General features: G+C 35.3%; 1 protein-coding gene across 14 annotated transcripts in view; it reads right to left on the bottom strand.

The window, feature by feature from the left end:
- The window catches only part of LCORL (ligand dependent nuclear receptor corepressor like), a 161,649-nt gene that overhangs the window by 119,018 nt on the left and 20,129 nt on the right, over positions 1–22,502 (bottom strand). For all 14 annotated transcript variants that reach the window (XR_014311093.1, XR_014311094.1, XM_082728421.1 and 11 more), the window contains exon 2: positions 1,246–1,311. Coding sequence is in view for 12 of the 14 variants with exons in the window: in XM_082728421.1 (XP_082584547.1) it covers positions 1,246–1,311 (66 nt within the window). In the remaining 2 variants the exon portion in view is untranslated. The remainder of the gene's footprint in view (positions 1–1,245; positions 1,312–22,502) is intronic.

Genomic DNA, 22,502 nt, shown 5'->3' with positions numbered 1-22,502 from the left:
AAGGCAATTAAGTATAATCCTGACTTCTGATATGAATGAGGACAGCAGGTTAAGAAAGGAAGGCTGAGGAAATGTCAGGCTTTGGTTAAATTCTTGGTTTTTTAGATTTTTCCTTCGTTCATTTGTAAGCTCAGAAAAATAGGTGAAACTAGTATTAGCATTGCTTAAAAAATCAGGTAAAATACTTAATTCAGTGTTGAATTATGATTAAGATGAGAAATGACTGAAGTTAAGAGAAATAAAAAATGATTTTAGCTGGAAGAATAATAGAACATTAGTACAAGCACATTTCGGAGTCTCTACTCTTAAAGTCATGTTTTAAATGGATATGAATTCATCTCGGAGAAGACAGGTGGTTGAGACAAAAGATCTTTCATAGATACCTTCAGATCTATGATTCCTAATTTAATTACCCAGCTCAACACTAATAAAGAATGGGCAGAAAAGTTTGACTACTCCACCATCATTCCCTCACCGCAAAAGGCTTAAACAGCAGAGAGAGAAGGACCTTTAAAGATGTCTGGAGTCTCAGTAGAATGAGAGATACCATAGTAGACGGCAAAAGAGGACATAAAACAGATCAGATACAAGATGCAGAAATAATTCAATCAAAATCGAAGCAGAAAATCTACACTAGTGTTACTCATTTTATGAATAAACTGTTTTATAAAATCTCAAAGGTCTACAAAAGCGTTCTCCTACTGCTCTACTTTCCAAGCAAGCAATAAAACAACTATAAACTATGGTATCGCAGCAATTATATCACAAATCAAAATCTTCCACTAGGCTTTATGCTACAGCATTTGAAAGAAGTGGCTAATAACAAACAGTATTATACGTAAATATAAAACTCTGAACATACACAGTGGGATTTCTCAGAGGAGCAATCTGATTTCCAGGCTGCCTGTCTCACGAGCAAGAGAAAATATTTACTTAATTGAACGCTTTTAAATCCTCTTTAAGAATAAGCAAGGGTACGTTATAATAAAAATTAAATTTCATCACTAAGCCAAAACCAAGCTTCACTTTCCATTTTGATCAGTATAATGAATTTTTCAAAAGATTATGATAATGTTATGTAATAACAAAAACAATATTTGGATCACTTATTTATTTATTTAAAAATACTAATTAAACAAGACCACAAATTTATGTTTAATGTAAAGTTAGCACTGAACAACTACTTTTCATTTGTTAAATGGGACAAAAAGTCACAATTTTAAAATAAAACTTAAAAAGTATTACCTTCAAATAAACTGAGGTCTCTTCGTAGCCGTGGTCCATAAAGCCCTTCTAAAATACTCTCAAAACCTGTGTTGTAAAAGAGAGAAAAGTATATAACCTACTGGAAAAGTTAAATTTTACAATAATCAAAAACCATAAACCCAAATGAATTAGAAAATTACAAATTTAACTATGAGGTGTCATTTTTCCTTTAGGTGAATTAAGCTGAACTAGGCAACACACAAAACAATAAACAATCACACGATGACTATCAGAAACTACATGATTGCGAAGAATTTAAAATATTCAAACGTAAACATTCTCTACTAAAACAAGTAAAAATCTTTGTTATTTAGAAGTATTCTAAGTTGAAATACTACAGGCAGATTTTTTTTAGTAATAGTTTTGTAGAGGAGAATGAAAAAAGACATCTATTACATTCCAGTTTATACCTGTAACAAAAAACATTAACATGAAAGAAAGTAGCATCTTTTTAAAAAATTTTATTTTTTATTTATAGATTTATTTATTTGACAGAGAGAGAGGGAACACAAGCAGGGAGAGTGGGAGAGGGAGAAGCAGGCTTCCGGCTGAGCAGGGAGCCCCGAGGTGGGGCTTCATTACAGGGCTTGATACCAAGACCCTGGGATCATGACCTGAGCCAAAGGCAGATGCTTAAGGACTGAGCCACCCAGGCACCCCAGAAAGCAGCATTTTTAACCTCAGTTACAAGAATGAGTAAATGAATATCAATGGGGAGAAAATCCTGGCTGTGCAAAGTATGATATAAAAATTTAAACCTACATACTTATAAAAATTAAAACACAACAATTTGTTCGTGGCTATAGACTACCTTGGAAAGGTAATACCTTTCTAAGGTATTACCTTGGAAATATCAAATATTTGGGAAAAAATACCAACAATCTTGTCAAGTCAACAAGTATCATGAATTTGCAAGAGTATTCTACCTTCTGGATATACTGACTTCAGTATTTTATAATTTTCTGTGAAGGCTGTATCTTATTCAATTTTAAGCAGCTTACTGATAAAGTAAAAGGCATTTCAAGAAAAATGACCAGCATGGCAAAAAAGGAAACCAAAAAAGTAATGCATTTAAGAGTGCTTAAATTAGGGAAGAAAAACAAAAGGTAGAATGATAGGTATGAAAAATGAAAGGTAAAGCAGATTTTTTTCAGATTTTTTTTTCTAAATCATAGAAAAATGGAAATACTTCTATAGAAATGTTTCATAAATACAAAAATGCTTTAAAAAATATTTTAATATCTTTGAAAGCAAGATGCATTTAAAAATCAATGATGTGCTATAATTAAAGAGTAGCAACACTTTTTCATTTAGAATGTGAAGAAATGATGCAACTTAAAATTAATGAGGTCTTAGATTTAATAAAATAATGTAGTTATCATGGTACTTAATAAATATGTAGTTAATAAATCTTTGTGAAATGATTCAGTACTAGCTCCTATGAATGGAAATTTCAGGCAGAAAAGTGAATAAATCATCATCAGACAGAGCTTTCAAGAAGGCTATATAAGACTTTCATATTAGGTAACGATTCAGACTCAAAGAGCCCCAAATCTCTATTACTAAGATATTCTATTTATCAATGTGCTCCAAAAATATTGTAAACAACTATTTTAAGATGTTATTCTGTGTTATACTGGACAAAATATCACGTCCTTCCCCCCCCGCCCCCCCCCCGCATATAAGCCTACTGAAGTTAAAGGCTGCACATTTCCTATATTTAAGTCTGAAAAGATGATAAACAAGGACTTACTTTGTTCTACTGGGCTTCTCAGCTCTTCCCTAGATAAGACCAAGGTCTTACACATATCGTGTTAAGATTTATTCACAGTATATAGTATTGGTGCTACTGATCTATGGCCACCAAAGAAACTGGTCTGTAAATTTCTTTTGTACTTATCAAGTTCTGATGTTAATATTATGCTACCCTCATAAAATGAATGGTAAAGTTCTTTTCTTTTGCCACCTGGGAAAAATGAAAAAATGTAGGATGTCTTGCTTGACTATCTGGTAGAATATGCCAGGGATGCCACCTGGAAATAAACTCTTTCTGAACAGGCTTATTACCAATCAAATTTATTTAACTGTCATAGGTCTACTCAGATATTCTATTTCTCATGTTAGCCATCCATTTCAACTGCATTTCTCAATTTATTTGCATAAAATGTTTCACTGTATGCTTTTATTTATCTAATATCAACAACATCAGCAGTCATGTCCCTTTTGCTTTTCATTCCTTACTTTGGTTATTTATGCTTTCTCTTTTTTTCTCAGTAAAGTTCATTCAAAGTTCCTCATTTTTTTTTTTTTTTTATTTAAAAAGAAGGCTTCTGGGGCGCCTGAGTGGCTCAGTGGGTTATTTTGCCTTCGGCTTGGGTCATGATCCCAGGGTCCTGGGATCGAGTCCCACATTGGGTTTTCTGCTCAGCAGGGAGCCTGCTTCCTCCTCTCTCTCTGTCTCTGCCTGCCTCTCTGCCTACTTGTGATCTCTGTCAAATAAATAAATAAAATTTTTTAAAAAATGCTTCTTTTGATTCCTTAATCTTCTGTTTCATATTTGTGTTTTCTTATCCATTAATTTTTCCTGATGTTGAGATACATTTCCTGTTTTTGCATCTTTGGTAATTTTATGTGGATGCCAGACATTATGAATTTTACATTGTGAGCGCTGGATTTTTTTTTCTCTTAACAAGTATCATACTTTGTTTATTCAAAACATTAAAATACTTTTTAAAAAAGGTTTCTAGAATAAAAGCACAAAAGTCTTCCCACTACTATGTTTAGCTTTTGTGGATCTCCACTGAGTTACTCTTATATTCCATTATTGTTCTTACTCTGGTTGGTGGGAACCTGAATGACTCCCAGCCCTACGTCAGTTCTAGCAATTGTTCAGATCACGGTTCACTGGTAATCATTCTTTCCTTAAAGTGTTATTTATCAGCTCTGTGGATGTCCGTCCTACATATGCATTAACTGGCTTCCAAAGATTCAAGGGTAACATGTGCTGGTTTCTTGAGCTCTTTTTCTACATAGCTCCCGCTTTTCTGGTACTATGCCCCCACAAATTCTAGCCACTTAAAATACTCTGAATGCTGATCTTTGTCTTCTCAAGTCTGTAGACCACTGGGCTCTTTTTGGAATCATCTTGCCTGTGCTACAGTCTGGAAATGACCTCCAAGCAAAATGGTGGAGTGATCATAGAGCCTCCATCATTGATTTAATTTTTCTCTGGGACCACAGTCTTCTGCTACCTGTTTTCCAATGCTGAAACAAATTTCTTTTAAATATACACTCCGGTTTCTGAGCTGTCTTCACCAGAGGATAAATCCAAACCCTCTTATTTCAGGAAGCTTATCTGCTGACTTGTTAGTTTAATAATTTTATTTATATAAGTTCAATTATGTTCTTTTTCAAATATTTAACATCTTTTTTTATAGCTCCCCATTCCTTACAAATATTTAGGTCTGTTTTAAATATGGGAAGCATGACAATTTTAAAAATCAGTATCTGATCATCCCAATAACTTATTGTGCATGAGTGTGTTCTGCTGTCTCACCGTTCTTGCTCCTCTTACCTGTTTCTTTGTGCACGTATTAATTCAGTACTTACTGGCTTCTGCTTTCAAAAGATTAAAAATTCCAAGGCCTAAGATAGATGTACCCTCCTCCAAAGATGCTTACTGTTTGCTTCCAGAAGGCAGCTAAAGGCACCATCAGTTAGAAACCATCTTGTGGTAGGCAGAATGAATGGCCTCCCAGATACATTCATGTTCCAATACCCACTATCCATGAATAAATTATGTTACATGGCAAGAAGGCATTAAAGTTACAAATGGGATTAAGGTTGCTAATTAGTTGATCTTATAATAAGATCATACTAATGGACCCACTATAATCACAAAAATCTTTAAAATGGGAAGACAGAGACAAAAAGAGTCAGAATGAGATGGCATCATTAGAAAGACTCAACAGGTCATTGCTTGCTGTGAAGACAGAAAGAAGCCATAAGCCATAGAGTGCTGGCAATTTTTAAAAGCTGGAAGACACAAAAAAATAAACTCTGCCCCAAAGCTTTCATAAAGGAACACAGCACTGCCAACAACTTGATTTTAGTCCTCCGAGGCCCACTTCAGACTTCTGACCCTAAGAATTGTAAGATAATAGTAAGTTAGTGTTATCTTAAGCCACTAAATCTGAGTTAATTTGTTATAACAGTAGGAAACTATATATATATACATTTCTTAGTCCATTCAGGTGGTTATAACAAAATAACAGAAACTGGGTATCTTAGAAACAACAAACATTTATTTCTCACAGTTCTGGAGGCTATAAATTCAAGATCAGAGTGCCAGCATGGTCTGAATCAGGTGAAGCTCTCACTTGGGTTACAGAATGCCAACTTCTCTGTGTCCTCACATAGTAGAAAGGGTGAGCTAGTTCTCTGGGATCACCTTTAAAAGGGTACTAACCCACTAATTCCCATCCTGTAAAAGCTCCATCCTCATGATCTAATCACCTCCAGAAGGACCCACCCTCCTAGTAACATTACTCTGGGCATCAAGGTTTCAACAAACGAATTTTGGGGCAACACAAAAATTCAGACCACAGCAACACTTCAATCCAGTATTACAGCCTGAGGTTCCTTGATTGTTAGGATACAGATCTGCTAGAAGGCCACCCTGTGACAAATTCAATCTCAGACATTTTCCCCCTTTTACTTCTTCCTTTTCCTGCTCTGCTCATCAGGTAACATTCTGGAACTGCAGAGAGGAAGGATGACTTTAAATCTGGGTGCTTTTACCCTGCAGGCATGGCCTTTTGAAGTCTAGCTTAATTTGCGGAAGATCTCCTATAAGAATATCTACCTTGGACAGGCCCTAAGGCTTGAATTTTGATCCTTTGCCTAGTTAGCCAGGAAAATACAAACAAACAATATTAACAAGGGACTTCAAGCTTAAGCAGCTTTGCCACTTATTTTCTACTTACCTCTAAAATTAGCCTAGGGATTCCCAACTGTCTTTTCAGCTCTATTTTTTTTTTTTAATCTAACATTTTTTTCATTGCTTTCAGCAGAGAGACTTACCTATATAACTGAGATCAATTCTTACCAAAAGGCCAAAACTCCTATGCATTCAGTCTGACTATAACACAGAGTTTATTTATATAAATACATGCAGTTTATCCAGTTCTCTATTGAGAGTTATATGACTTTTCACTTTTTTGTTATTATGAAAAATAGTGAATTAAAAATCTCACAAAACAAACTGAGGGTTGCTGGGGGGAGGGGGTTTGGGAGAAGAGGGTGGGATTATGGACATTGGGGAGGGTATGAGATTTGGTGAGTGCTGTGAAGTGTGTAAACCTTGTGATTCACAGACCTGTACCCCTGGGGATAAAAATATATGTTTATTAAAAAAAAAAAAAACTTGATAAATGTGTCATCCTGTCCAAGTGTTAGTTTTTTCCTGACAGAAATCCATAAGTGGAATTACATGGTCCCAAGGTATGCACATTTTCAACTTTACCAGATAATGCATTATATGATTAAATCATTTTGCAACTCTATCAGCAATGCTTAAGAGTGCCTATTGTCTCCCAAATAACCAAAACTTGGTATTATCAGACTTTATAGTTGTCAAACACATTAAAATAAAATCATTTATTTTAATTTGCAGTTTCTTAGTTATTACTGAGGTTTAGCATATTTTGAAATGTTCTCCATTCCCATTGTCCTTTTGCCACTTTTCAACTGACTGTTTGCCTTTTAAAAATTCAGTCATCAAAAGCTTCTGCACAGCAAAGGAAACAGTCAAAAAAAACAAAGAGGCAACCAACAGAATGGGAGAAGATATTTGCAAATGACAGTACAGACAAAAGGTTGATATCCAGGATCTATAATGAACTCCTCAAACTCAACAAACACAAAACAGACAATCATATCAAAAAATGGGCAGAAGATATGAACAGACACTTCTCCAATGAAGACATACAAATGGCTATCAGGCACATGAAAAAATGTTCATCATCACTAGCCCTCAGGGAGATTCAAATTAAAACCACATTGAGATATCACCTTACATCAGTTAGAATGGCCAAAACCAACAAGACAGCAAACAACATGTGTTGGAGGGGATGTGGAGAAAGGGGAACCCTCTTACACTGTTGGTGGGAATGCAAGTTGGTGCAGCCTCTTTGGAGAACAGTGTGGAGATTCCTCAAGAAATTAAAAATAGAGCTTCCCTATGACCCTGCAATTGCACTCCTGGGTATTTACCCCAAAGATACAGATGTTGTGAAAAGAAGAGCCATCTGTACCCCAATGTTTATAGCAGCAATGGCCATGGTCGCCAAACTGTGGAAAGAACCAAGATGCCTTTCAATGGACGAATGGATAAGGAAGATGTGGTCTATATACACTAAGGAGTATTATGCCTCCATCAGAAAGGATGAATACCCAACTTTTGTAGCAACATGGATGGGACTGGAAGATACCATGTTGAGTGAAAGAAGTCAAGCAGAGAGAGTCAATTATCAAATGGTTTCACTTATTTGTGGAGCATAACAAATAGTATGGAGGGCATGGGGAGTTAGAGAGGAGAAGGGAGTTGGGGGAAATTGGAAGGGGAGGTGAAACCATGAGAGACTATGGACTCTGAAAAACAATCTGAGGGGTTTGAAGTGGCGCGGGGGGGAGGTGGGAGGTTAGGGTACCAGGTGGTGGGTATTATAGAGAGCATGGATTGCATGGAGCACTGGGTGTGGTGAAAAAATAATGACTACTGTTATGCTGAAAATTTAAAAAAAAAAAAAGAAGAATATTAAAAAAAAAAAATTCAGTCACGTGGCACCTGGGTGGCTCAGTCATTAAGCGTCTGCCTTTGCTCAGGTCATGACCCCAGAGTCCTGGGATTGAGCCCCACATCGAGCTCCCTACTCAGCCAGAAGCCTGCTTCTCCCTCTCACACTCTCCATGCTTTATTCCTTCTCTCTCTCTCTCTCTGACAAATAAATAAATAAATAAATAAATAAATCAAATCTTAAAAAAAAAAAACAAAAATAAAAAACAAACTTCAGTCACAGTTTTATGCATTCTTGATGCACTGACAATGACAACTGCCAATTTCATGAACCACATCCATGCTCCAACTATGGCTTGATTTTTCATTTTGTTCTCTCACACAGAAGTTTGTTTTATTTTAATACAGCACAAATACTATTTTTTTGTATCTCGTTTTATAACTTATAAATTGTTTCTTGGGTAAGAAAGTTTTTTGACAAAGATAATTATTTTACATATATATGTGTGTGTATAAAATTCTATAGTTTTGCTTTATATATATAGTTCTTAAATCCATCAGAATTCATTTTTTAGCAACAGTCTAATATAGAACCCAACTGTATGCTAAGCATTATACTACCTCAAATGAGAGGCACCTAACTGGCTCAGTCAGTTAAGTGCCTCACTCTTGATTTCAGCTCAGATCATGATCTCAGGGTCCTAGGATCAAGCCCCACATCAGGCTCCATGCTCAGCATGGAGTCTGCTTAAGATTCTCTCTCTCTCCCTCTCCCTCTGTTCCTCCTTCTACTTGGGCTTTCTCTCTAAAAAAAAATTTTTTTTAAATAAAATTTAAGAACAAATAAATTTTTAAAAATATTACCTCAAATAGTAAGGCTACCTTCATGTCCCTAAAGTCCCAAAACGTAAGTCTGTATGTTTTTCATTAATAGCTTTATTGAGATATAATTTACCATCATAAAATTTATTCATTACAAATATATAATTCGGTGATTTTTTTTTAAGATTTTATTTATTTATTTGTTAGAGAGAGAGCATGAGCACAGGGAAAGAGAGTGGTAGGCAGAGGCAGAGGGATAAGGAGGCTCCCTGCCAAGCAAGGAGCCTGATGTGGGACTCAATCCCAGGATGCTGGGATCATGACCTGAGCTGAAGGTAGCCACTTAACCAACTTAACCAAGGGAAGCCACCCAGGCATCCCCAATTTGGTGATTTTAATATAGACATTGTATAATCATCATCATAATCGAATTTTAAAACATTCCATCACTTCCAAAAGAAATATTATACCCATTTAAGAGATACCTCTTTCCTACTCCAGCCTTAAGTACCTATTAATCAACTTTTTGTCTCTACAGATTTGCCTCTTCTGGGTACTTCATATAAATAAAGTCATGTAATCTGTCCAAATTTTTTGTGTCTGGCTTCTTTCATTGAGCATAAAGTCTTTCAGATTCATCCATGTTGTAGCATATATTAGAGTACATCACTCCAACTGTATATCCATTTATCAGTTGATAGAACTTTGGGTTTTTTCCACTTTTTGGCCACTGTCTATAATGCTGCTATGAATATTTGTGTCCAAAGTGTAGACATACATTTTCATTTCTGGGTTGGTACATAGAAATAGAATTGGAATTGCTAGATCATATGATAATTTTATGTTTAACATTTTAAGAAATTACCAAAATGAAAAAAGAAAAAAGAAAGAAATTACCAAACTGTCTTCCAAAGTAGCTGGACCATTTTATACTCTCACCCATGATTTCTCTACATTCTTACCAATACTTGTCTTTTTTATTATAGCTACTCTAGTAAGAATAAAGTGATATCTCATTTTTCTAGTAACTAATAATGTTGAACATCTTTTTATGTGCTTACTGGTAATTTGTATATTCTCCAGATTTTCAGGTAATTTGTATAGTCTTCAGATTTTTTTTTTTTTTTTTAAATCTCAAATCCTTTGCTTACATTATAACTGGGTTATTTGTCTTTTCATCACTGAGTTATAAAAGTTCTTATGGGGGGGTAGGAGGTTGGGGTACCTGGTGGTGGGTATTATAGAGGGCACGGATTGCATGGAGCACTGGGTGTGGTGAAAAAATAATGAATACTGTTATGCTGAAAATAAATAAATTAATAAAAAAAATTCTCAAGCTTAGGGGCACCTGGGTGGCTCAGTGGATTACTCCTCTCTTTGGTTCAGGTCATGATCTCAGGGTCCTGGGATCAAGTCCTGCATCAGGCTCTCTGCTTGGCAGGGAGCCTGCTTCCTCCTCTCTCTCTCTGCTTGCCTCTGGCTACTTGTGATCTCTCTCTGTCAAATAAATAAAAACTTAAAAAAAAAAAAGTTCTTATGGGTATAGGTCACTTATCAGACACATAATTTATCTGCAAATATTTTCTCCAGTCTGTGGGCTCTTCTCACTTTTTTGATGATGTCTTTAAGTACAAAGGCTTGTAACTTTGACTAAGTCCAGTTTATCAACTTTTCTTTGTGGATCTGTTTTTAGTCTCTTCATTAATCTGTTTGTCTACTCATAAGCAAATACCACAACGTGTTAAGCATCACAAGGGTTTTAAAAAGTATTCTTCATGACAGTTTTTTTAAGTGTAACATATAATTTGTTGAGATTATTCTTGCTTACCTTATGGTTTTCATGGACAAAAAAAAATTCAACTTAAAAAAAAAATTCTTTTTGGTGTGCCCAATGTATATGGCCAATGTATATCCACTAAACTTGCTAAACTCCTCTACCCATTTTAATAATATATCTACTGACTCTCTTATATTTTTCCATACAGATACATGAGGAAAGCAACAAATGTATTTCCTCTTTCAAATCACTGTGCTTTTCTTTACCCCTAATTTTATTGCTTCACTTAAGGCCTCTAGTTAATGTTCAACAGGACTGGTAATACTCTAAATTACATACACAAGAACAAAGGTTAAGAATTATAGCATATTTCCCATCCAAAACTGTGGAAGCCAGAAGACAATGGAGTGACATTTTTAAGTACTAAAAGAAACTACCAACCCAGAATTCTATACTCAATAAAAGTACCTTTCAAAAATGAAGGTGAAATAAGGACATTTTAGACTGCCCCCTCAAAAAAAAATTAATCATTAGAAGACCCCCAATACAAGAAATATTAAATGAAATTATTCAAGCAGAAGAATACAGATCCATGGATCTATTTAAAAAAAAAGGTTCCCCCAAAATTGTTAAGATAAAGGTAAATATAAGATAATTTTCCCATTTTCAATAACTAAAAGATAATCAACTATCTAAAAATAGTAGTGATATTCGTTAATAGCATATATCAAATTTTTGCAAATCATGTAATTGATAAGAGACTTGTATCTAGACTAAAGAACTCTCAAACACAAGAAAACACTCATTTTTTAAAAATGGATAGAAGAAAAAAAAAAAATGGATAGAAGACTCAAATAGGATCACCAAAGAAGACATACAGATGGCAAATAAGCACATGAAAAATTGTCCAACATCATTTATCACCGACACACAAATCAAAATGCCAATAAAAGATATCTATTAGAATGGTTACAAAGAATCTGCTAATACCACATGCTGATAAGATGTGCAGCAACTAGATTTCTCCTAAATTACTGCTAGGAATGCAAAATCGCACAACTTTAGAAAATAGTTTGACAATTTCTAGTAAGTTAAACATATACTACCACATGATCCACAAATCCCACTCCTAGACATTTACCCAAGAGAAATGAAAACAACATTTACACAAAAACCTGTATGCAAATGTTCATGGGGTTTCATTCACAATTACCTAACCCTGAAAAAAAAAAAAAAAAAACAATGTTCTTCAACTGCTGAATGGATAAACCATTGTACAACGGAATACTACTACTCAGCAAAAGGAACAACTACTGATACATGCAGCAATATGGCTATATCTCAAATGCATATTGTTAAATGAAGGAAGCCAGACTCAGAAGTACGTACTATGTGATTCCATTTATATAACACTCCAGAAAAAAAGCAAAACTGTAAGGTCAAAAAGCAGACCACTGGTTTCCAGTGTCAGAGTTCAGGTTAAGGAGATGACTACCAAGGAGCACAAAACAACTTCCGGGAATGGGGCATGTGTGTGGCATAGTCAGGGTCATTAGATCAAGCCCCATATCAGGCTCCTCACTCAGCAGAGAGCAGAGTCTGCTTAAGATTTTCTCTCTCTTCCTCTACCCTTCCTGCTTGTGTTCTCTTTATAAAATAAATAAATAAATCTTTAAAACAAAAGATCTTCTGGGGTTGACAGAATTGTTCTGTATCTTGATAGTAGAAGAATTGGTTATTCAACTGCTTGTGTTTCAGAATTCATAAAATTGTTCTCTATAAATTATATATAATAAACCTTGCTAAATTTTTAAAAAGCTTAAGAGATTTAAAGCAGAGAAAGGTGAAGGTCATTACTGAGAATTAAATGAACTGTGAGGTTAGACGGTTTAATGCGTTATCCTTAAGAACAATAAAGTCAACCACAAATGATGTCAGGGTTTAAAGTAAAGATGGCAGACTAAAAATTAGATGTCAAAGTCATCAGTGATGTGGAAAAGTAACTTATCTTCCCACATGTTCATGACATACCAAAAATCCCATGATCCTCAATAATAAAGAGCCTTCTCTATGCGGTAGAATAATGATTTGGAAGCAAAAGCATAATAAAGTACACTCAGAGAAACTACTTAAAAAAAAAAAAAAAGACCTTAGGGGCGCCTGGGTGGCTCAGTGAGTTAAGCCGCTGCCTTCGGCTCAGGTCATGATCCCAGGGTCCTGGGATCGAGCCCCACATCGGGCTCTCTGCTCAGCAGGGAGCCTGCCTCCTCCCCTCTCTCTGCCTGCCTCTCTGCCTGCTTGTCATCTCTCTCTCTGTCAAATAAATTAAAAAAAAAAAAACAAAAAACCTAAAATTATGGAAGTGAAATATACCAGGAGATGATGAGATACAGGAATTAATGGGTAACTAAAATAGAACAGAGATAAAACTTGCTGATGATAAGTAACCATGTTATAAATTTGAGGGTAGGTACTACACTGATGCTTTCTTCATTCCCACTCTGTTTATCATAATGCTATTATTAAAGTTGACCTAAGGGCTACAAATCTAATACTGTATTTTTGTAATGAAAACACACCTGATTATAATGCTTTCTATCTGTAAATAAACTTTAGACAGATTCTTGAGTTGCTAGATTCTATGCTATGTTTTAAATCTTATTAAATGTAGCAAGTCTAGTAACTCTGACCTATATAGCATACAAACTGTCTTTTCCTAAGGTCACAATTATTTAATGAAATGCTTCTTTAGTCAGTAGTCAGATGAAAAATCCATTTAAGTGTATCTTTACTTCCATGGTGGTAAATCCATGCACGACACTCAACATAAAGCTATATTGAGTAATACTATAGTTTACACAAAATTTCAATACATTCTATCTCCTCAATCTTGCTACTAAACAAAGACTCATGGATTTAAATATAATAGGCATTCAGGCAAAAAGCAAGAATTCAGACTTCAGCATTGGAGGAAATAGAAAAAGACAGTGTCAGGTTAAGTTCTCCAGAAATGGACGACACCCAAGAGTCTTCATGGAAAAAGAATTATCTGGTAAAACAAGGAAGGGCACATTACACATATAAAAAAGATTAGCATATATAAAGACATGGGCAATAGAGAGCTGAATGTACTCAAGAACAGCACTATTCAACAGAACTGTTATATAATGACAGAGATGTTCTATATCTGTGCTGTCCAATACAGGAGTTGAGGAACAGATTTAAAATTTTTATTTAGTTTTAATTAATTTAAATTTAAACAGCTATGCCTAGAAATTGAAAAATAATCGCAAAAATAAAGAATGTGATGTGAAGAAAAGGAAAATACAAAAGGCTGGAGAGATGAGCATAACACAGACCCTGAAAGGCTTTAGCACATTTTGCCATGTAGTTAATTTTTACCTTGAAAGTCAGAATGAACCATGCTAGGTTTTTAGGTCGTCAAGAGATAGGATTAGCTTTACATTCAGAAAAGATCACTAAGGCTGCAAGTGGCATACACACTAAATGGGAAAAGAATAAAGACAGATGGCTAGAAAACTTGCAGCAATACAACAGAGAAAAAAAACCAAAAACCTAGGTTTAGGCAGAAGTTTTACTTAAGAGAAAGAAGATAGCTCTGAGTGATATAATACAATTAAGTGGAAATAATAATTAAATGGGAACATAGCTTCATTATTTTAAGGTGAGGCTGAGTAGAATTAAAATTTCTGGCTTAAGAAATTGAGTGAACATTCACTGAGACAGAAAATCCATGAAGTAGTTTTGTTTTGGTTTTGTTTTACGTACCTGGTAGATATGAAAAGAGTTCACTTTTGGATATGTGAGCATAAATCAAACGAAAACATCCAGAGGCAAAAACATAGACTTAGAGGTCATCAGTACACAGATAGAAGATGGGAGTCCCATTTTATAATTAATTAAAACAGATTTTCTTCAAGTACCAAAATAAAAGAACATTTAAAATTACCACTTAAAAGCTTTTTTCTATTTAATTGTTAATACTGTAATGTTATTACTGTTTTTTACTACAAATGTTCAGTATTTCAGTACACATAAACGAAAAATCAATGTTATCATCTGGTACCAGGCTAGACCCCTGGCCTCTCCCAGCCACCCCTGCCATCTCTCAAGCCCTAAAAAATGCTCTATTATATTCCTCCTCCAGCATTCACACACAGTTGCTCGTCAACCTACAATATATTCCAAGCCCCCATCTTATCACCAAAACTTGTCTGGATAACTTCTACTAATTCTTAAAAAGTCTTGGTATTAAAAATCACTAAGGGCACCTGGGTGGCTCAGTGGGTTAAGCTACTGCCTTGGTCTCAGGTCATGATCCTGGTGTCTTGGGATCGAGTTCCACATCGGGCTCCCTTCCTGGCGGGAAGTCTGTTTTTCTCCCCTCTGACCTGTCCCCTCTCATGCTCTCTCTCTCAATCTCTCTCTCTCAAATAAATAAATCTTAAAAAAAAAAAAAAAAAAAAAAAAAAAAGGAAAGAAAGAAAGAAACCTAAAACTGGGAGGCTCAGTCAGTTAAACGTCTGCCTTCAGCTCAGGTCATGATCCCAGGGTCTGAGGACTGACCTCCGTATCAGGCTCCCCGCTTGGAGGAAAGACTGCTTCTCCCTCTCCCACTCCCTCTGCTTGTGTTCCCTCTCTCACTGTGTCTGTCTGTCAAATAAATAAATACAATCTCAAAAAAAAAAACAAAAAAAAACAACAAAAAAAACACAAAAAGGGGGCGTGCCTGGGTGGCTCAGTGGGTTAAAGCTTCTGCCTTCTGCTCAGATCATGATCCCAGAGTCCTGGGATCAAGCCTCGGCATCTGGGCTCTCTACTCAGCAGGGAGCCTGCTCCCCCCCACCCCCCCACCTGCCTCTCTGCCTACTTGTGAACTCTGTCGAATAAATAAATAAAATCTTAAAAAAAAAAGGGATCACTAACTAGAACTATAAAACTCCTAGAAGAAAACACAGGGAAATACTCCTTGACATTAGCCTTGGTAATGATTTTTTTTTTATATGATATCAAAAGCACTGGCAATGAAAGTAAAAGTAAAAATGTGGGATTAGTTTAAACTAAAAAGCTTCTGCACAGCAAAAGAAATGACAAACAAAATGAAAAGGTGAACTACAGAAAATATTTGCAAACCAAGTGGTCTAGTTTTACATGATAAGGGGTTAACATCCAAAATATATAAAGAACTCACAAAACTGAACAGCAAGAAACAATCCAATTAAAAATGGGCAGAGGAACTGAATAAACATTTTTCCAAAGAAGACATACGAATGGCCAATAGGTACATGAATAGGTACTCAACATCAGTAATCAGGGATATGCCTCTCAAAACCACAATGAGCTATCACCTCACACCTGTTAGGACTGCTATAATCAAAAAGATTAGAGATAAGTGCTGGTGAGGAAGCAGAGAAAAGTGAACCCTTGTGTATTATTGCTAGAAATGTGAATTGGTGCAGCCACTATAGAAAACAGTATAAAGGTTCCTCAAAACATTAAAAATAAAACTATCATATGATCCAGCAATTTCACTTCTGGGTATATAAATGAAGGAAACAAAATCCCTAGGCTGAAGAGGCATCTGCCCCTCCCCACTTCACTGCAGTATTATTTACAATAGCTAAAACATAGAAACAACCTAAGTGTCCCTCAAGGAATGAATAAATAAAGAAGATATGGTATATATAGATAACAGTATCATTCAGCTATGAGAAAGAAACTTTGCCATTTGCAACAACATGGATGAATCTAGAGGACATCATACTAAATAAAATTAGCCAAACAGAGAAAGACAAATCTGTATGATTTCATCCCCCCTTTATTTGGAATCTTTACCAAAAAAAGAACACCACCAACAAAAAAAGATCAAACTCCTAGAAACAGAGTACAATGGTGGTTACCAGAGGCTGGGATAGGGGGTGAGGTGGGGGAGATGGAGAGATGATCTGGTCAAGGAGAACACGCCTTCAGTTAAAAGGTCTGATTAAGCTCTGGGGATCTAATCAAGAGCATAGTTAGTAATACCATGTTGTATACTGGAAATTTGCTAAGAGTAGATTTTAAGCTTTTTCATCATATACACACACAAAAAGGGAACTATGTGAGGTAACAATGTGTCAACTCCATTATGGTAATCACTACTCAAAGTATACGTTTGTCAAATTATCACACTGTGTACTTTAAAATATATAATTTTATTTGCCAATTATATCTCAGTAAAGCTGGGGGAAAATAGTGCCTCAATTTAAAGTTCTGTCTAATCTAATTTAGCTTTAGACTACACAAGATGCATTGTTTCACGATTTGTGTTATATACCTGTATTATTCGCTTTGGAGTACTTTTCACAATTCTAATTAATCATGTATAATTTTTAAAATGTCTCCTTCCAAGTAATCAATATTCATTTACCAAATATTTACAAATGAACCAGGTGTTCTAGAAGCTGGGGATACATAGGTAAGTAAGAAAAGACAAATATTTTGCCGTCAACTCAAACTGGAAGAAGGAGAGAAAGCAGAAAACATTCGCATAAACAAATCTTTGTTATTTTTACTTGTAAATGCCGTGAAATTTTAAAAGCTCCAAGAAGTACTGTACCATGTCATCTTGCTTGTTTTGCTTAGCCCTAATACCTGGCCCACATAAGGCACTTAAATACTTGTTGAATAAATGCTTGAGGAAAAAATTGAACCCTCAGACCAAAGATATTTATTTTCAAAAGAACTTTTAGAACACAGCCCAACTGTAAGTTAAAAACTACCTGTTCTTGGGGCCCCTGGGTGGCTCAGTGGGTTAAAACCTCTGCCTTCGGCTTAGGTCATGATCCTGGGGTCCTGGGATGGAGCCCTGAGTCGGGCTCTCTGCTCGGCAGGGAGCCTACTTCCCTTCCTCTCTCTCTCTCTGCCTGCCTCTGCCTACTTGTGATCTCTGTCAAATAAATAAATAAAATCTTTAAAAAAAAATACCTGTTCTTAATCATTACCTTTCTTCATATTGTTTCTTTCTGAAATTCAGCCATTTATTTATTTATATCCTATCTTGTTCTAATAATACTCATATTTATGTCTTGCTTAGTTTTTTCTATTTCTTAGAACCTAAGACACTAGTTTCAATGTAACCACTGCCTTTTTAAAAATTATTTATTTATTTATTTGACAGATGGATCATAAGTAGGTAGAGAGAGGCAGGCAGAGAGAGAGAGAGAGGAGGAAGCAGGCTCCCTGCTGAGCAGAGAGACTGACGTGGGGCTCAATCCCAGGACCCTGAGATCATGCATGACCTGAGCCGAAGGCAGAAGCTTTAACCAACTGAGCCACCCAGGCGCCCCACCACTGCCTCTTTCTTAACCTGTGTCTAACTGTTCTGTTCTTTCTACAAGCATATGTCAAGTATATTTTCTACTATAACTTAAGGATTGTGGTGCCTCTATTAATAAACATGCCTCTATTACAAGGTCTTGAAGTCTTCTCCAATCTCCAAACATGAGCATATAATTGGAACTACTACTGGTATCTACTAAAATCACATATCCTACAATAAATATGCTAAATATCCTATAATGCACAGGACAAAACTCCAGAACAGGAATTGTCCAGCCCAAAATGTCAATAGTGCCAGGGCTGGTTCAAAACTCAGGGTTAGGAAAACTGGGTCAATTACGTCTGAATATACGCTAAAAGAGAAAAACTCAAAGACTATCTTAATTATCCACCTCTTTCTCTGATTTACATTTACACACGTGTAAATCAAACTAGTCATAAAGAATTACCAAGCAATAAGCACATGTACAAAATAAATGGTTACACTGTACAAGGCTTAAACACATTTGATCTGATACTACAATAATTATTTCACTGAATTTAAATGCTTTTTAGTCATTGCTGGGGAAACTGATCTCATCCTCTCATTGAAACTACTGGCATTCCCTGACTTTTATACCTGAGTCTGTTTTGCCCTCTCATACATATAGGATGATAATGGATATGGAGTCGAGATCCAGGTTGGAGTCCCAGATTTCCCATCGTATCAGCTAAATGAACTTGCAAAAATGACCTAACTTACCCAAATCAGTAATCTTTCTTCTGTAAGACTTGGAATATTATCAACACTTCATATGCTGAAGATTTACTTATTGTAATCAAACATTTAATAAAATTCATTTATTCCAAGTACAGAGTCAATCCGTACAGAATTTTTAGTGAAATGTAAAGCAATAAACAAAAGCTAAACACTATTGACAAACTAGAAAAACACACAGGTATCTGAAATAGACTTTACCCTTACTTTAGTATATATGGACAAACCCAGGAAATACATTCTGACCATTCTGTGTCCACGTTATTTCCCCTTATCTTTTACTAAGTTTGTAAATTATTTTTATAGAGTTCAAATGCTAGAATATTCATAATTTATAGCACCGATGTCTGATTTTAAACAAGACTAATAGGTGAAACTAGATTTATTTACAAACGAAAACATAAAATATGGTGTAATAATGTGCTCTAGGAAGAAATTTATAATAATTTAAATAAGAAGGTTTGTGGAGCTTTTAAAATAATCCAGAACAGAAAAATTCAATGTGCAACTTTTACAAAAGATACCTTAGTACATAAAGTATATATGACTCTCACTTTGAAATCTTTTATAGAAGGCAGACTATGAATGCTTTAAAGAAGCAGCAAGAGAAAAATACATACATCCAGGATGAGGGAAAAGGAATGGGACAGTCAAACGATAGATGAGAATTTCAATTTCATCTGTCATGTTTTATTTAAGATGGAGGGTACTTGGATATACATAATAGTACACTCCATAAATTTTCTGGAAGCCCAAGAGAGTTCACAAATTGAAAAAAAATTTTATAATTCCAAAGAGTGAAACTTTGTTATCTTAAAGATGCACCTCTATAAACATTATTCTCACCAACACAGAAAATGTGAAGTCTGCTGGAGTAACTCTCTGTTACTAAGGCTCCTATAATAGATATCAGGGTCATTATTCTAATCAACTTCCACCATTTAAATGAGTAAAAGGTTTTATTAACTCTACTTAAAACTCTTTGGTCCCTATTCCTTACAGGATGAATTATAGATGTTCTAAAATAGCATACATGGCCTTCTCTGATCTAACCTCTGCCTATTCGTCTACCTCATTTTATGTATCATAATTAAATTACATGTCACCTACATGAAACAACTTACTATGCTTACACATCTGAAATCCCCATCCCCCCATAATTTTTGTTCACCTGTCAAGTATCCTGTCTTCCAAACTAACCTAAAATACTTTCTTTCAGCTTTACAGCTAGCTGAGTATCCACATTAAGCAGCAGCTTGTTCATGTGTAAAATACATAGAGTTGGTATATAAGCACTGTCTAAATGATATCACAAAGTCTTTTCCAATCTTATTTGTCAGAATTTATTGTTATCAGCACCACCTTCTCCAAATATGTTCACAACCCAATTTGAGACATTTCATGTTTAGCTCCTTGACAATAGGAACAACATTATTGCCTTTGTTGTATTATCCCCGAGATCTGTCACAGTGATTTGTCTAATAAAATGTAGTTGAGGGGCACCTGGATGACTTGGTTAAGCATCTGCTTTCGACTCAGGTTATGATCCCAGAGTCCTGGTTGAATCCTGCACTGGGCTCTCTGCTCAGCAGGCAGTCTGCTTCTCCCTTTCCCTCTGATGTTCTCCCTGCTTATGCTCTCTCTCCCTCTATCAAATAAGTAAATAAAATATTTAATAAGAAAGGAAGGAAGGAAGGAAGGAAGGAAGGAAGGGGAAGAAGAAGAAGAAGGAGGAGGAGGAGAAGAAAGTCTAGTTGAGGGGCACTTGGGTGGCTCAAATGGTTAAGCATCTGGCTTTTAATCTCAGCTCAGATCTTGAGCTCAGGGTCATGAGTTCAAGCCCCATTTAAAAAAATAATAATAAGGTAGCTGAATTTCATGGGTGACAGAGGAGAGCTGTCAGGGAGATAAAGACCATCTATACTTAATAGTATTTCAATAAAAAGAAGAAGTTTAAAATAATAAAGTGACTAATATAAAAACAAACTTGTGGCAAATGACAGTATGTTAGAGAAGACTGAAACAGGTGACAGTCTTCATTTTTTCCAAAAACATTTTTGTTAAACTCTTAATAAGCACTTGACTTAAAGTCAGAGTTTAGTGGGGAAGAAAGGCAAAACAACAAACAAGATCAATAAATATTACATAAAATGTGTGTGATAAACAAGCCTAGAGAACTGAAGTCTAACAGAAATGGGAGAAATAAAATAGTTAAAGGTATACTATTATTATTTAATTAGGGGAGGGGAGAAATGAGTGTTAGTAATGAGCATGGTGGTTAAAGCAAAAACATCCATTTTATTATCAGAGAAGATAAATTCAAGATGAAAAGCAAAAACTCTTACAAATAAATGATACTCAAGTATAACATAAGTAATGTGCAAAAGAAACCAGTTAAGTGACAAGAAACTCAAAAGCAAAATATACTATAAACTCCAGCTTATCTCAGCGGCTTAACTCTATTTGAATTTAGTGACTTAATTCTGTAATAAGAGATAGGTTTTTAAGCCCATAAGGGGAAGGAGACAGGAGAAAAGAGTCAATATTATATTCCTTGAAATCTTAACTCACTTTTGATCCAGGTTATCATTCATAAAAGACTCATCTGGGCTCCAATGTCTTCTGGCTATTTACAAAACTCAAGACCACTCTCAAAGGACAAATAACATCACTTGCTACGAATGGGGTTATTAAATATGCAACGAGTGGTAAAAAAAAAAAAAAAAAAAACATTTTCCAAAAATACGAATTGCTGTATGGTAGGAAAAAAGTACAAAAGGGACAGCACCGATGCCTGACAAATTACAAATTTTAACATAACTTTATTATTTTAAAGTAACTACATATCTAAAGAGAATAAATGGCAGAAAGTGTTAACTAAACTATTCAATTTCCATTAGATTTATGTTTGTTTATTTATTTTTTTTAAGCAATGGAAGGGTGAATATACTGAAAAAACTCATTCACTCAATTATTATTTAAGTACTCAGTGAGTGACAAAAAGACAAGGAAAGAGAAAACATGGTTTTTCTTTTGCATGAAACACACACACACTTTGAGTGCACACACATACTTTGAATATGGTGGAACATATATAAATGTTTATGATAGAGGAAGGTGAGAGTGTTATTAGTGCACAGAAAAGGGTACCAAATCCGGACTTGGAGAGGCTAAGAAAGCCTTCTTAGGGAAAGTGAAATCTAGTCAGCTAAAATGTGGTAGAAAAATAATCCAAGAGTTGAACCAAAATTAAAAATGTATAATGTGGAACACTTAGGTGGCTCAGTTGGTTGAGTGATTGCCTTTGGCTCAGGTCATAATCCTGGGGTCCAGGGATTGAGCCCTGCATCAGGCTCCCTGCTGAGCAGGGAGTCTGCTTCTCCGTCACCCTTTGACCCTCCTCCCTGCTCATGCTCTATCACTGTCTCTCAAATAAATGAGTGAAATCTTTTTTTTTTTAAATGTATAATTATAAGAATGTTAACTGTATGGTTGGCAATAATATAAACTGGAAATAACTAAATTATCCTTCAATATAGAAAAAAGGTGATACATACATACTTATGTATCAAGATATTACAGAGCAATGGAAAGGAATGAACTGTATCTGAAGGCAACTACATGAATGATTCTTACAGATATAATGTTGAGTTTAAGAAGCTACACACAAGAATAAGTGCTATACAATTCCATTTACACAGTTCCCCAGTAACAGCCAAAAATAATCCATGGTGTTGTCAGAA

Source organism: Mustela nivalis (genome assembly GCF_964662115.1).
Source record: "Mustela nivalis genome assembly, chromosome: 4".
NCBI classification, from domain to species: domain Eukaryota; kingdom Metazoa; phylum Chordata; class Mammalia; order Carnivora; family Mustelidae; genus Mustela; species Mustela nivalis.
The sequence above is the reverse complement of the archived record's forward strand: the minus strand, read 5'-3'. Positions and strand labels throughout refer to the sequence as shown.